Source organism: Panthera uncia, chromosome X, assembly GCF_023721935.1.
Source record: "Panthera uncia isolate 11264 chromosome X, Puncia_PCG_1.0, whole genome shotgun sequence".
In the NCBI taxonomy this organism is placed as follows: Eukaryota; Metazoa; Chordata; class Mammalia; order Carnivora; family Felidae; genus Panthera; species Panthera uncia.
In genome coordinates, this window is record NC_064817.1 from 36,999,347 (window position 1) to 37,014,734 (window position 15,388).

General features: G+C 47.0%; 1 protein-coding gene across 2 annotated transcripts in view; it reads right to left on the reverse strand.

The window, feature by feature from the left end:
• Nucleotides 1–15,388, reverse strand: part of EFHC2 (EF-hand domain containing 2) — a 212,067-nt gene that overhangs the window by 86,927 nt on the left and 109,752 nt on the right. For both annotated transcript variants that reach the window (XM_049644583.1, XM_049644581.1), the window contains 3 exons: nt 12,856–12,998; nt 9,586–9,782; nt 6,789–6,919 (listed from right to left, as the gene is read on the reverse strand). In XM_049644583.1, coding sequence (XP_049500540.1) covers nt 6,789–6,919; nt 9,586–9,782; nt 12,856–12,998 — 471 coding nt within the window. The remainder of the gene's footprint in view (nt 1–6,788; nt 6,920–9,585; nt 9,783–12,855; nt 12,999–15,388) is intronic.

The window sequence follows — 15,388 nt, forward strand, 5'->3', positions numbered from 1 at the left end:
GCTCTCTCCCACTCTAACCTCTTTTTTTTTTTTTTTTTCCTTCCCCTCCCCCATGGGTTTCTGTTATGTTTCTCAGGATCCACATAAGAGTGAAACCATATGGTATCTGTCTTTCTCTGTATGGCTTATTTCACTTAGCATCACACTCTCCAGTTCCATCCATGTTGCTACAAAGGGCCATATTTCATTTTTTCTCATTGCCACGTAGTATTCCATTGTGTATATAAACCACAATTTCTTTATCCATTCATCAGTTGATGGACATTCAGGCTCTTTCCATAATTTGGCTATTGTTGAGAGTGCCGCTATAAACATTGGGGTACAGGTGCCCCTATGCATCAGTACTCCTGTATCCCTTGGATAAATTCCTAGCAGTGCTATTGCTGGGTCATAGGGTAGGTCTATTTTTAATTTTCTGAGGAACCTCCACACTGCTTTCCAGAGCGGCTGCACCAATTTGCATTCCCACCAACAGTGCAAGAGGGTTCCTGTTTCTCCACATCCTCTCCAGCATCTATAGTCTCCTGATTTCTTCATTTTGGCCACTCTGACTGGCGTGAGGTGGTATCTGAGTGTGGTTTTGATTTGTATTTCCCTGATGAGGAGCGACGTTGAACATCTTTTCATGTGCCTGTTGGCCATCCGGATGTCTTCTTTAGAGAAGTGTCTATTCATGTTTTCTGCCCATTTCTTCACTGGGTTATTTGTTTTTCGGGTGTGGAGTTTGATGAGCTCTTTATAGATTTTGGATACTAGCCCTTTGTCCGATGTGTCATTTGCAAATATCTTTTCCCATTCCGTTGGTTGCCTTTTAGTTTTGTTGGTTGTTTCCTTTGCTGTGCAGAAGCTTTTTATCTTCATAAGGTCCCAGTAATTCACTTTTGCTTTTAATTCCCTTGCCTTTGGGGATGTGCCGAGTAAGAGATTGCTACGGCTGAGGTCAGAGAGGTCTTTTCCTGCTTTCTCCTCTAAGGTTTTGATGGTTTCCTGTCTCACATTCAGGTCCTTTATCCATTTTGAGTTTATTTTTGTGAATGGTGTGAGAAAGTGGTCTAGTTTCAACCTTCTGCATGTTGCTGTCCAGTTCTCCCAGCACCATTTGTTAAAGAGACTGTCTTTTTTCCATTGGATGTTCTTTCCTGCTTTGTCAAAGATGAGTTGGCCATACGTTTGGGGGTCTAGTTCTGGGGTTTCTATTCTATTCCATTGGTCTATGTGTCTGTTTTTATGCCAATACCATGCTGTCTTGATGATGACAGCTTTGTAGTAGAGGCTAAAGTCTGGGATTGTGATGCCTCCTGCTTTGGTCTTCTTCTTCAAAATTACTTTGGCTATTCGGGGCCTTTTGTGGTTCCATATGAATTTTAGGATTGCTTGTTCTAGTTTCGAGAAGAATGCTGGTGCAATTTTGATTGGGATTGCATTGAATGTGTAGATAGCTTTGGGTAGTATTGACATTTTGACAATATTTATTCTTCCAATCCATGAGCAGGGAATGTCTTTCCATTTCTTTATATCTTCTTCAATTACCTGCATAAGCTTTCTATAGTTTTCAGCATACAGATCTTTTACATCTTTGGTTAGATTTATTCCTAGGTATTTTATGCTTCTTGGTGCAATTGTGAATGGGATCAGTTTCTTCATTTGTCTTTCTGTTGCTTCATTGTTAGTGTATAAGAATGCAACTGATTTCTGCACATTGATTTTGTATCCTGCAACTTTGCTGAATTCATGTATCAGTTCTAGCAGACTTTTGGTGGAGTCTATCGGATTTTCCATGTATAATATCATGTCATCTGCAAAAAGCGAAAGCTTGACTTCGTCTTTGCCAATTTTGATGCCTTTGATTTCCTTTTGTTGTCTGATTGCTGATGCTAGAACTTCCAGCACTATATTAAACAACAGCGGTGACAGTGGGCATCCCTGTCGTGTTCCTGATCTCAGGGAAAAAGCTCTCAGTTTTTCCCCGTTGAGGATGATGTTAGCTGTGGGCTTTTCATAAATGGCCTTTATGATCTTTAAGTATGTTCCTTCTATCCCGACTTTCTCAAGGGTTTTTATTAAGAAAGGGTGCTGGATTTTGTCAAAGGCCTTTTCTGCATCGATTGACAGGATCATATGGTTCTTCTCTTTTTTTTTTGTTAATGTGATGTATCACGTTGATCGATTTGCGAATGTTGAACCAGCCCTGCATCCCAGGAATGAATCCCACTTGATCATGGTGAATAATTCTTTTTATATGCTGTTGAATTCGATTTGCTAGTATCTTATTAAGAATTTTTGCATCCATATTCATCAGGGATATTGGCCTGTAGTTCTCTTTTTTTACTGGGTCTCTGTCTGGTTTAGGAATCAAAGTAATACTGGCTTCATAGAATGAGTCTGGAAGTTTTCCTTCCCTTTCTATTTCTTGGAATAGCTTGAGAAGGATAGGTATTATCTCTGCTTTAAATGTCTGGTAGAACTCCCCTGGGAAGCCATCTGGTCCTGGACTCTTATTTGTTGGGAGATTTTTGATAACCGATTCAATTTCTTCGCTGGTTATGGGTCCGTTCAAGCTTTCTATTTCCTCCTGATTGAGTTTTGGAAGAGTGTGGGTGTTTAGAAATTTGTCCATTTCTTCCAGGTTGGAGGACGCAGGATTTAGAGGAGAGGAATGACATCATCAGATTTCAGGAAGGTTCCTCTGGCAACACTTGGGCGGATGAGAGTAAAGAAAAGGAGACTGAGCTGCACAGTTCACAAGAGAGCCTAAGTGAACGGTGGTAAAGAGGTGAGCCACAACAATGAAGCTGGGGTTGGAGAGAAGTTAGCTTAAGAAGCAGTTTCGGGGGGGCCTGGGGGGGCTCAGTCGGTTGAGTGTCTGACTTCGGTTTGGGTCATGATCTCACTGTTCATGAGCTCGAACCCCGCGTCGGGCTCTGCGCGGACAGCTCGGAGCCTGGAGCCTGCTTCGGATTCTGTCTCCCTCTCTCTGCCCTCCCCCACTCACTCTCTCTCAAAATAAAAAACATTAAAATTTTTTTTAATTTTTATTTTTTGTAACGTTTACTTATCTTCTAGAGAGAGAGAGAAAGAGAGTGCTAGCGGGGGAGGGGCAGAGAGAGAGAGGGAGACACAGAATCCAAAGCAGGCTCCAGGCTCTGAGCTGTCAGCACAGGGCCCAACGTGGGGCTTGAACTCACGACCCACAAGATCATGACCTGAGATGAAGTTGGATGCTTACCCGACTGAGACACCTAAGCGCCTCCCAAAAAAATTTTTTTAAAAAGAAGTACAGTTTTGGGGCGGCGGGGTGGCTCAGTCGGTTGGGTGTCCGACTTCGGCTCAGGTCATCATCTCACAGTCCGTGAGCTCGAGCCCCGCGTTGGGCTCCGTGCTAACAGCTCAGAGCCTGGAGCCTGCTTCGGATTCTGCATCTCCCTCTCTCTTTGCCCCTCTCCTGCTCATGCTCTCTCTCTGTCTCAAAATAAATAAAAACATTAAAAAAAAAGTAAGTATAGTTTCAAGGTGGGTAGGAGAGGTCAAGACAGAAGAGAAGACAGAGAAAAGTCAGGCCCTGGCCCCGGGCCCTGGGCACAAGTGTGGTGGCTATTACCAAGATAGGGTCCCCAGGTACAACTTTAGAGGAGAAGAAAATGAGGTCAACTTAGAAAAAGTTATTTTGGGATGCCTAAGGCACATCCAACGGGGAAATGTCCTGGAGGCATTCGTATTTCCAGATGTACAGCTCAAGAGAAGGGTCTGAGCTTGAGGACCGAGTAGGTAGAAATCAGCCCCGAGGCAGCAGTCAAAGCAGTGAGGGCAGGATGAGATGTGGCCACTCAACGAATTTTCATTCTGGCCCTACTACGTGCCAGACACTGTAAAAAGTGCTGAGGCTCAAGCAGAAAACCAGGAAGGGAGTGTCCCTGCTCTCCAAGAGGTCACCTTCTGGTGAGAAGAGTCGGAACACACACCCAGACATACACACGTAAATAAGTGAAAGAAAAACATGAGCTAGTGAGAGCACCCAGAACTAAATCTTGTGTGGTGTGACGGAGACTGGCCGTGAGTTCCTTCGCCTTTGCCTGGGAAAGGGTGTAAGGAACAAAAGAGAGAGAGGTGACGGGGTGCCTGGGTGGCTCAGTCGGCTGAGCGTCCGACTTTGCCTCAGGTCACGATCTTGCGGTTCATGGGTTCGAGCCCCGACGGCGCGGACAGGGAGGAGCCTGCTTCGGGTTCTGTGTCTCCCAATCTCTCTGCCCCCTCCCCCCTCGTGCGCTCTCTCTCTCTCTCTCTCTCTCTCTCTCAAAAATTAAGCTAGGGGCCCACAAGCACAGAAGGCACAGTGCCTGACCCCAAACATGTCATGTTGACCAGGACGTCCTGCCTCCTGATCTACATGCTCATCTGCAGACAGTGCCAGTTCGGCAGTTCGGCATTCCACTCGGGAACTATGACATTCGCTGAGCCCAGTGCTAGGTGCCGAGGATAGGGCCGTGAATAGGACCGTGGAGGTGCCTGGCCCTCAGGAACCTTCTCCGTTCTCACAGGAGAAGACACCCAAGCACACACGCGCCCATACGGCTGTCCAAATAGAGTAGCTGCAAGTTGTACTAAGCGCTGTGAAAACTACCGACGGAAGGGTAAGGATAACAGGGAGTGACAGGCTTTAGGCAGGATAATCAGAAAGAAAGCCCCGCCGAGGAAGTGCCGTTGAAGAGGCGTCTTAGGGGCGCCTGGGTGGCTCAGGAGGTCAAGCATCCGACTGCGGCTCGGGCCATGATCTCACGGTTCCTGAGTTCGAGTCCCGTGTCGGGCTCTGGGCTCATAGCTCAGAGCCTGCTTCAGATCCTCTGTCCCCCCACCCCTCTCTCTCTCTGCCCCTTCCTCACTCGCACTCGCTCTCGCTCTCAAAAATGAATAAGCATTAGAGAGGAAAAAAAAAAAAAAAACCCTCTTAAGAGGAGTCTTGGAGTTTGCAGTGAAAAGGACCGTGGTGTGGCACAATCTGCGTTCCAAGCGGAGGGAACAGCGCGCGCATAGGTTTGGAGGCGGGAAAGTGCTTGACGCGTCTGAGAAACTGAGCGGCAGCCAGCAAGGCCAGAGGACAGGGCTGGGGAACAAGAGGTGATAACAGTGGAAATACAAACAGAGTCACAACACTCGGGGCCCGGGCCGGCTGCACGAAGATGTCTGGGTCTTACCGTAAGCACGATGGCAGGGCACTGAAGGGTTCTGCCAGCCGGGCATGACCTGATCTGGTTTTCATCTTAAGGGATTCCCGGCCAGGAGAGGGTCTAAAGACGGGGGAGGGGAGGGGGAGGCGGTGCGGGGGTTGCTGGTTCCTTCTGAGCACCCGACGCCTCGAGGCTGTCCTCAATCACACAGCCTGGCGGTCCTTTATTCCACCCACGGTTAGGGGTCAGGCCTCCATCTGCAGAGCAACTTTTCAAACTCCTTGGATCTCCTGCCTGGCCCAAGTGCCTCCCCCAAAGTCCCATCAACTCTCTAAAGTGTTTCCAACAGGCTCTGCTAGAGTGTTGGGAGAACGGATGCTTTTTCAAAAAGGACACAAAATAACCAAACGAAGCCACTCCCTCATCTCTGATGGAAATGTGTTTCCTCCCCTACTGCTTTCCATTAGTCCACGGCCTAAGCCATTGTCTTTGCTCTTTTCTCTGTCTCCGTTTATTTTCCAAAAGGCCACAAACATGTGTACTACTACGAACAATAACAAAGAGCCATGAGTTCTTATTGATCCCAGAAGGTTGGCGATGCCAAACAACAAAAATATGTCCCGACCGCTTCTCTCAAGAGAACATTTCGGGGACACAAAAGAGCTCTGTCAAAACAACACGGGAGGCTGGGGGGCACTTTGGGCCTGACGGTGGCCTCGGGTCACCAGGTACTGATGCAACAGGCGACTCCAGACGCAAAGTTGGAAGACCTCCCTGCCAGCCTCTCCTGGGCTCACATCCTCATTGGTCGGCAAGCGAGTTTCCTAAATAGCTCTCAGCCACTATTGTTTTCAGGAGCCAGAATTCTCAGCCTAAAGAGAAAGTCCTCTTTGTCCTCCCACCCGTGATTTAATTTACATTCTCCTGAACGCTCCATTCACTTCGCGTTCAAGGCTAAGAAGTCTCACAATTGTACTAGATCCTGAATTTGAATTTCCCTGGGTTTCCACCGTTTGGCACTGTGCCCGGGGTCAGCCACTGGACAGTCCCAGAATTCAGCTCTACCTTAGAGAAAACCTTTATTGTCCATGATCTCTTGGTACAGTTCTAACTACCGCCGTGTATTTTCCCCTCGATTTCTATATTTTTAGGTTTTTCAAAACGTATGTATCACCTCTTGCCTGATAATGAGGACGAGTTTCCACTCTCTTTTCCAACTGGATCACATTCCTGGGGAGCTGGCCCTTCCTTTGTTCCCCAGATTTCGGAGGGGTGCCCTGAGCTGCATTTTCTTCTGCCTCTCTCACTCTGATGCACTCTCACAGCCACCCCTCAAGCCTTCATCGCCACGATTCACAAGACAACAGAACTTTCAATGCTTTTGTCTCTCCGTTCTTGCCTACAAGCTTCTTTTACGTGCAAATGCATAAATCTTTACTAGCAATGGGCCAAACTTGATCACAAAGGCATGGACCCAAAGAAATGTCAAGCCCTAACAACAACAACAATAACAATAATAAAAATACATAGTAAATTAGTTAGGAAGCACTAGGGAAGAAACTGTTCTTCGCTCTTTGGGGGATCTTGAAGGGAAAACAGATTATTGCTAGCACAATTCTGGCTTACCTGAATGTATTATAATCCACTCTCTTTGTAAGCTTGGGGTCAGCATTTCTAAATACCTGCTTGAGCTCTCTGGATTTTGATTGTTCTTCTTTCAGCTTTTGTAGGACAAGTTCAATGCTGCTCATAGGAAACTGGGGGGGAGAGGAGGAGAGAAGAAAGGAAGGTATTTAAACATGCCTGAGACACGTGGGGCCCCGTCTTTCTGATGGCCAGCAAAGAGACTCCATGCTCTGAACTTGAAGGCAGCTGGGCACGGCTTTCCGTGGAGACCAACACAGAGAAGACAAGGCTAGAATTAAACCTCTTCAGTTACAGTTTTAGGACAACGAGTGGCATTGGCTCAGGCCCAGATCAGAGAGAAATGAGCTTAAGGGACAGTAGGCCACAGGAATCAGAAAACAATGTCTCCTCCCACCTCAGCCTTCTCCCCTGAACCCTTTGGACGTTGGCCCAATATGTCGGGAGACCCTAATGGAGAGAATGGGGATTCAAGGTTGGGTAAGTAGATCCCCATTTTCTCCAGATCTTAAGAGTGGGTCCCCCAGGACTAATGGCCACCAGACGATGCACTGGGCAGAGCCCGGCTAGGTGTCAGGAGATCCACACACACTGTAATCCTCTGACATTCGCTCACCGGCAGTCCCCAGTTCCTGTCTCCTACCCTGTGATGAGGTTTTTGACTCTGCCAAAATACTTCTTATTCAATCCAGTAAAGCATAAACTTATAAATAATTACAGCTAAGAGCTAAAAGAGAGAGAGACACACACACACACTAAAAACGAAGATTAAAAACACTGATGTTACAATTTAGTATAAAGATCTCTCTTTTCCACCAGGGGGTTTGGGACCTACGGCAGCCCCTTACCCTCCCCCACCTTTTTGCACTTCCTCTCATCTACTTCCATGATTGGATCTCATAAGCTCTTTTGAAAAGACTCCTCAGATTGATATTAAAGAGTATGTTAATCTCCCTCTGCTTAGAAAGTCCTTGTTAAGCATAGTTTTCAAATAAGGCAGGTTTCACTTGGGATGCCAATATTAGATAATGTCCTACACCCCGCTTTTATCTTTCCGGAAGGAGAAGAGCCTTTTAGATCTTACAACTATAGTACATCCTTGGATCGAGAGTAACTTGTTCCTCGAGGGTTCCGCACGAGGAGCAAACACTTCTCATACATTTTACCGTGATAAAGAAGCGATGTCTTACAATTCGAATAGTACGTGATGACAAATGTCACGTGACCACAACTGAGCCCACGGTTCTTGAAATTTGCTTTGATATACAAATGGTCTGGATTACAAGCATGTTTCTGGAACCATGTCTAAGGCCTTCCAGCCAGTGAGTGTGGAGTCAGGTTTCCTAGCTGAGCCTACTGGTCTCCAAAAGTCTAACTGCCCTGTTTTCAAGCCTCTCACCTGAATTCAGCGCTTTTGAAGGGCTGCTGGTTCACAGTTTCATGATAACCCCAAGTCCTTACACCGCCAATGGAGAAATGGTGTGGCAACCCTGGGCGGGGGGGCAGCGGGGCGCAGCCTGGGACTCCTGTCAAGACAGACTGTGCAGAGGGGGGCGCCTGGGTGGCTCAACTGGTTAAGCGTCCGATTCTTGATCTCAGCTCAGGTCATGGTCTCATGGTCATGAGATTAAGCCCCGCATCGGGGTCCGTGCTGGCAGTGCAGAGCCTGCTTGGGATTCTCTCTCAATTCCTCTGTCTCTTACAGGCAGACAGTTTATTTTTTTATTCGAGAGATAGAGTGCATGCCTGCAAGGGGGATGCCGGGCTCGATCCCACAACCCTGGGATCAGGACCTGAGCCAAAATCAACAGTTGGTTGCCCAACCAGACGAGCCACCCAGCTGCCCCTGCAGGCAGACTTTGAAAATAAATTGTTTCTGGGCAGATTTTTCTTTTTTTTTTTTTTTAAGGTTTGTTTTGAGAGAGAGAGAGCGAGCGAGCATGAGTGGGGGAGGGGCAGAGAGAGAGGGAATCCCAAGCAGGCTCCGCACTATCAGCACAGGGCCTGATGCGGGGCTCGAACCCAAGAAGCTGCGAGATCATGACCTGACCCGAAACCAAGAGTCGGACGCTTAACCTACCGAGCCACCTAGGCGCTCCCAGACGGATTTTTCAATACTGACCGATGACTCCTAAATATACACGTTTGCCCACCAAACCAGTCCATGCTTAAAACCGGGATTTTATCAACGTGTTATTTTTCCAGAACAGCACTGCCACACTAGTACATTGTAACAGGACCCATCTGCCATCTTCCTTCAAACGGAAAGACTCTCTGAGCTCACGGTGGCCGATTTGTCCTTGAATTCTCAACCAGGCCTCAGGTGGCTCCTGTTATGGAAAAGCTGCAACCCCAGCAACTATCCAGGTTCCCTCGGGGTTTCTGTTTGTTCAAGCGCTTGGCCTTCCGCACAGGCCGGTGCCGATTAGCTGGGACGGCACAGTGTGTGGCACCAGATTTTCTTCCTTCCCTATAGTTGCTGAAATTTCTTTACGAAAACATTGCCAGCGTCAGCAGAAAACCCGGGAAACCTGATTCAACCCCGGGCTTGCCTCCTGCCTGTGCCTGGCATCCGCGATGCTGGGCAGCGGAGGGCCCGGCGTGTAAACAGAGTAGGCCGGGACCCGTGGCCAAGTCGCGCCGATCCATTATTCATGCCCACGTGTGCGAGTGCACAATGTGAAACTGGTGGCAGGATGAAGGAGCCCGGACCCGGAGAAGGAGAAACACGGACTACAGCGTGCGGAGAGGCGAGTCAGGACTCATACGGGCAGCCCACCTTATCTGAATTCTCCTCCATGTAGCGTAAGGTATACTCGTCAGCGTTGAGCAAATGAAACAGGTAGCCGTTCACGTTCACTCTGGCTCCAATATACAGGTCCTCGGCCTGGATGTATTCCGATAGTTCGCTTTTAAAGACTTCTTGTCCAGGCTTCTTAACACGAATTCTTTTCAAGAACATCCCACCAGTAAACCCTATAGAGAAAGCAAAGAGTTTAATGAGTAGCCTTTATTCTTCAAAGAACCACACAACGTGCCTTTTGAGGGACTTCGTGCTCAAACACAAGAGCGGACGACTTAGCCTGTGAACTCACAGCTGCCTATTCTTCTCAGACTTGAGGGGAGAATGAGTCAGTGGGTGAACAACAGACTCCCTAGGTGAATGTGGAGAGGAAAAAGAGGTGTGGCATTCCAGCCTTTTCTCTCCTCTCTCTGCTCCCTTCCCCAAACCAAACGCTTAAATAAACACGCAGCAAGTTGCCTGCTATATAACCAGCAGGATACCAGGAACTGGGGCCTCAGGAAGATACTCAGCTTTAGAACACGTTTGGATAGTACCACGTAGAACGTTCCTTACCTGAGCTTATTTCCACCTATTTGTCCCAGATGGCGTCTTATATTTATTGCAACGTGCAGCTTAAATAGACGATGCCCTGTTTTTGATGTTTATTTTTGAGAGAGAGAGAGAGAGAGAGAGAGAGAGAGACAAAGAGCGAACACACAAGCACAAATGGGGGAGGGGTAGAGAGAGTCAGAGACAAAGGATCTGAAGCAGGCTCCAGGCTCTGAGCTGTCAGCACAGAGCCCGACGCAGGGCTCGAACTCCCGGACCGTGAGATCATGACCTGAGCCGAAGTCGGACGCTCAACCGACCGAGCCACCCAGACGCCCCGAAAATGCCCTGCTTTTGGAAAGGAGCTTACTTAACTGTCTGAAGATAACTATGGGAGTCCCAGAACTTTTTTTTTTTTTTTTTTTTTTACTTTTCCTATAGGCTACATATCTTTGCTTCTTGTAGCAATGCCACACATTTCTTACTTTCCGGAATTCTGACCATTTCATCTGCTCTCCTCTGGGGGTTATTTGCTTTTTGCCTCTTGCAAAGCAATGAGAACTCAAGATGGGAATCCGGTATCTTCTAACGGATGCTGATTTGAAACCTTCAAGGCATCGGAGTACAGCACGAAGCCAGATGAACTTCGAGGGTCAGCTTCATCCCACTCCTGACACATTCAGAAATGAGAGGTGGTGGAAAGACGCGGGCTTTATAGCCAAAGAGAGCGCCTGGCTCTGTACCTTGCTGGATGATCTTCAGGAGTTATTGCACGTCTCTGAACCCCTCTGAATTCTCACCAATCAAATGGGAATGAAATTCGCAGGGGGCTATGAAAACGTGCCTTTCAGGTCATCTGTTGTGGGGAACGCAGTTAGCAAAGGCTTTGGCAGCTAGGCTCTGAAAGCCACCCCCGGGGTTTGGACCGAGGTCACGCTTCCCACAGCCTGCTGGGTAAGGCAGGGATACTGATGTAGGCCCATTCCTGCAAGAGGGAGGCCCCTCCAAAGAGCGACTTTGGCTCCAGGACTCCTGGTCAGCCTTGCTAAAACGTGCTCAGAAGCTCCCTGCAACCTAAGACATTCTCTTTCCTTTCTTCCTTCCCTCTGTCCGTCACAGGAGTCAGACAGGCACTGCTGTCCGTCAGCTCTCTGGCCTCTTCGGGCTCCTTCTACAATTTCCCTCGCCAGCATTTCCCCTAATAAATCTCTTGTACGTTCAGTCTCATCTTGAGGTTTGCCCCCTGGAGGGTCCAGACTAACACAAAACCTCATAAAGTTCTTGTAAGGGTAACAGTGGGTACTCAATCACGGCTGCTACTATAATTAGTAAGCTTATAGTTGATTTCCAGCACCCTGTTTTCTGAGTGCTACAATCTGTTTGGCCAGACTCTTCCCCACTCTAGATGTACAGTTTTGTTGGTTTTGTTTTTTTTTTTATAGGCTCCCCACCCGACACGGGGCTTGAACTTCCCACCCTGAGATCAAGAGTCACATGCTCTACCAACTGAGCCAGCCGGGCGCCCCCAGGGTTGATCTTTTGACCCTGAAGAGCATGACTCCTATGTGATTTCGTATTTTAAGAGTTGATCCCTTATTCAGATCACTACGCAGCCTTAACTCTACAAATCATTCATTATTCATCGGTGTGCAGAATGGCTCATACAAGTTCATAATGGCCGCTTGTTAAATTTTTAGGGATTTTGCAAGCCAGTTGTTAGTGTTGCTTGCTTGAAATGGACTACAACCATGGCAGTTGGCAAATGTTTTGACAAATTGGGCCTTTTTAAATTGTTTTCAGAGAGCCGGTTCTCCAGCACACCACTGATGATTCTTCCCAGATGTGCCTAAAGCACAGATACAAGTTTTCAGCGTGTTGGGACAAAGAACAGAGCCCTGCAGTTCCATAATTCGGGGAGTCAAAATCAGTCATTCTCCTCAGCCACGTCCACGGTATCAGCACGCTGCAGAGACGCGTTCCGTGCCCCCGGGTGCTGGAACCGTGGCCTGAGCCTCAGACGGACAGAGAAGCCAGAGGAAGGGAGGCACTGAAGATGAAATCTGTTAATCTGGGACTGTCTTAGAGTTATGCAAAAATTTTATACGTGGTACTCAAAAATACAGATTTCCTCGTCTTGCTGTGTTTGGGTGGAACTGGTGGTAGACAGACCATGATTCTGAAGCTCCTGGATTCCACAGAGGAACCTCAGAGGCCACAGAGGAAAGGGGGACAGTATCCAGAAGGAAGCATCCAGAGTCCCCCAGCCCTGAGTCAACCAAACTGTTCCTCTTTCATCATTTTATATGTCTGGGTTCCCATTTAAGAGATCTTTGTAAAGTGAAGCTCAGTGGTTAAAAAAAAGGAAGAAGAAGAAAGCCACGATCTTAGTCATCTAGGCCATAAAATCAGACCAGGCTCTCTAACTTTCAAAATGAAATGGCTGTGGGGCGCCTGGGTGGCTCGGTCGGCTAAGCGTCTGACCCTTGATTTCCGCTCAGGTCATGATCGTATGGCTCATGGGATTGAGCCCCGCGTCAAGCTCTGTGCTGACAGGGCAGAGCCTGCTTGGGGTTCTGTCTCTTTCTCTCTCTGCCCCTACCCTGCTCATGCGCGCATGCTCTCTCTCCAAATAAAGAAATAAACATTAAAAAAAAAAAAATGAAGAGACAGCTACTTGTTCTGAGAAAATTGCAAGAAGAGAGCTGTGTCTCTTACCTGAATTCCTCTCTATAGGTTCAAACACTGAAATCGTGTCATCGCTGAGAAAGTACGAAATGACAAACATCCTGTCCCGTTCCACACGTTTGTGTGTGATTAGTTTTGCAAAAAACCGGAGTATATTGCTTATGTTGCCATAGCTAAATGGAAGAGAAATGAGAGTTACAGCCTTATTACATATGTTAAAATAAAAAAAACTTGCAAAAGGTGTGCTATATATATATATTTTTTTAACTGCAGTATGACTGACTTACAACATGGTTATCAGTTTCAGGTATACAACATAATGATTCAATATGGTCACCAAAGTAAGTCTACTCACAATCCGTCATCACATAGTTATACGTTGTGTTTCTTGTGATGAGATCTTTTATTATTATTAAATATAATTTATTGTCAAATTGGTTTCCATACAACACCCAGTGCTCATCCCAACAGGTGCCCGCCTCCATGCCCATCACCCACTTTCCCCTCTCCCCCCGACCCCCCTTCAACCCTCAGTTTGTTCTCAGTATTTAAGAGTCTCTTGTGATGAGAACTTTTAAGATCTACTCTCTTCACAAGTTTCAAACATGCAATACGGTATTATTAACTATAATCACCATACTGTATATTACATCCCCAGGACTTGTTTCATAATTAGAAGTTTGTACCTGTTGACCCCCTTCACCCATCTCCCCCATCCACGGGATGTGCTACAGTTTGGATAGTGATATAAACTCTCTGAAGTTGAAAAAAGTTCAACCACCTCCTTATTAAGGCTTTCGATCCAAATGCAGAGCAGTTTTCTCAGTTAGTTAAAATATCCCTTATTCTTTAGACGGCCAGGGGAAGTGCCCCCTGTACTACATTAAATATGATAGACCTGCCCCTTTATAACACATATCACCCATACTGTGAGTGCCTATTACGTGTCTTTATAAACCATCGTCTAATATAATATTTTTTGCATTGTAGGTGCCCAATAAATGTAGAAAGTTGTTAAAAGACCCACATAGATTGAAACTTGCACTTAGAATACAACAGTCCGGTAGATGGAAGAAGGGATCAAATTCTAGAATCAAAAGTTCCCAGGGACGCCTGGGTGGCTTAGTCGGTTAAGCGTCTGACTCTTGGTTTCGGCTCAGGTCACGATCTCACGGTTCAGGAGTTCGAGCCCTGCATCAGGCTCCACCCTGACAGCACAGAGCCTGCTTGGGATTCTCTCTCTCTCTCTCTCTCTCTCTCTCTCTCTCTCTCTCTCTGCCTCTCCCCAGCTTGCAAGCACACTCACTCAAAATAAATAAATAAAACTTAAAAAAAAAAAAGTTCCCAAAGTTCACTGCCTGGTCATTGAAGAAATTAAAATTAATTCATGGTCCATCAGGAGAAGCATGGCTGTGGATATCAGCTGGTAAAAGGTGGCCTTTGTAAAATCCTAAACCCTCGGGGAGGAGTTTGATCATCAAAATCCTTGCCTCAAGGAGGCACAGAGTAAAATAAACCATGAACTTCATCACTTCCCTGTCACAGCTCCAAGCAGGGAGGCCCCCCGCTTTCAGATTCTCCTATGCCGAAAATTATCCTTTCCCTGCGGTCACAGCGACGAAGACACAGCAACAAAAATCGTATTTCCGACTTGCCTTTCTCTGCCCCTTTCCCCCAAGTGTCTAAAGAAACGGCTGAAAAGGCGTGGTACCAAATTCCCAGCTATGTTGGCGTAAGGCCTCACGGGAGATGGAAAGTAGCAGTTTGGGAGGCTAGCCTTAGGGTAGCCCGGGCCAAACAGCCAGGTGCCCACAGCTCTGTCTTCTTCCTTCCTAGTTTCTGTGGCTTCAGACAGACCTCAGATAGCATGGGGGCAGCTATACCTGGTCAACCATCTTCTCTGGTACATAAATGGATTTGTGAGTAACAGATTATGGGGGCACCTGGGTGGCTCAGTAGGCTAAGCATTTGACTCTTGATTTTGGCTCAGGTCATGATCTCATGGTTCTCACGAACCTGCATCGGGCTCTGCACGGACAGTGTGGAGCCTGCTTGGGATTGTCTCTCTCTCTCTGCCCCTCACTTGTACTGTCTTTCTGAAAAATAAATAAACCTTAAAAAGATAGTAAGTAACAGATTATATAACCCGTCTCATGAAAGACCCATTAACTGTTACAGATACCTGAAATACCACCCAAACAACTGAAGGAAGTGTAACGTCAGGCCAAACGAACACTACTGTAAACTTAGCTTCTTAGAACTTCCATACATTTAGAAGTGTGGATGGTTAGTGTGGGTTTTTCACATCGAAAATGCCATTTGTTCACCTACGTCTTGTGTTCTGGAGAACTCATCAGTCAGGAATATGATTTACTCAAACAAAATCTTTAGAGCCGCGGTTCACAAACTTTGTTGTGTTTAAAGGTCACCCGGGGAAGCTGTTAAATATACAGAATCCAGAGTCCTACCCCCCCAGAGATACGGATTCGGTAGTTAACTTGCATCTCCAGAAACCTGCATTTTTAATAAGCTCCCCGGGAGATTCTGATGAAGCGGTCCCCCA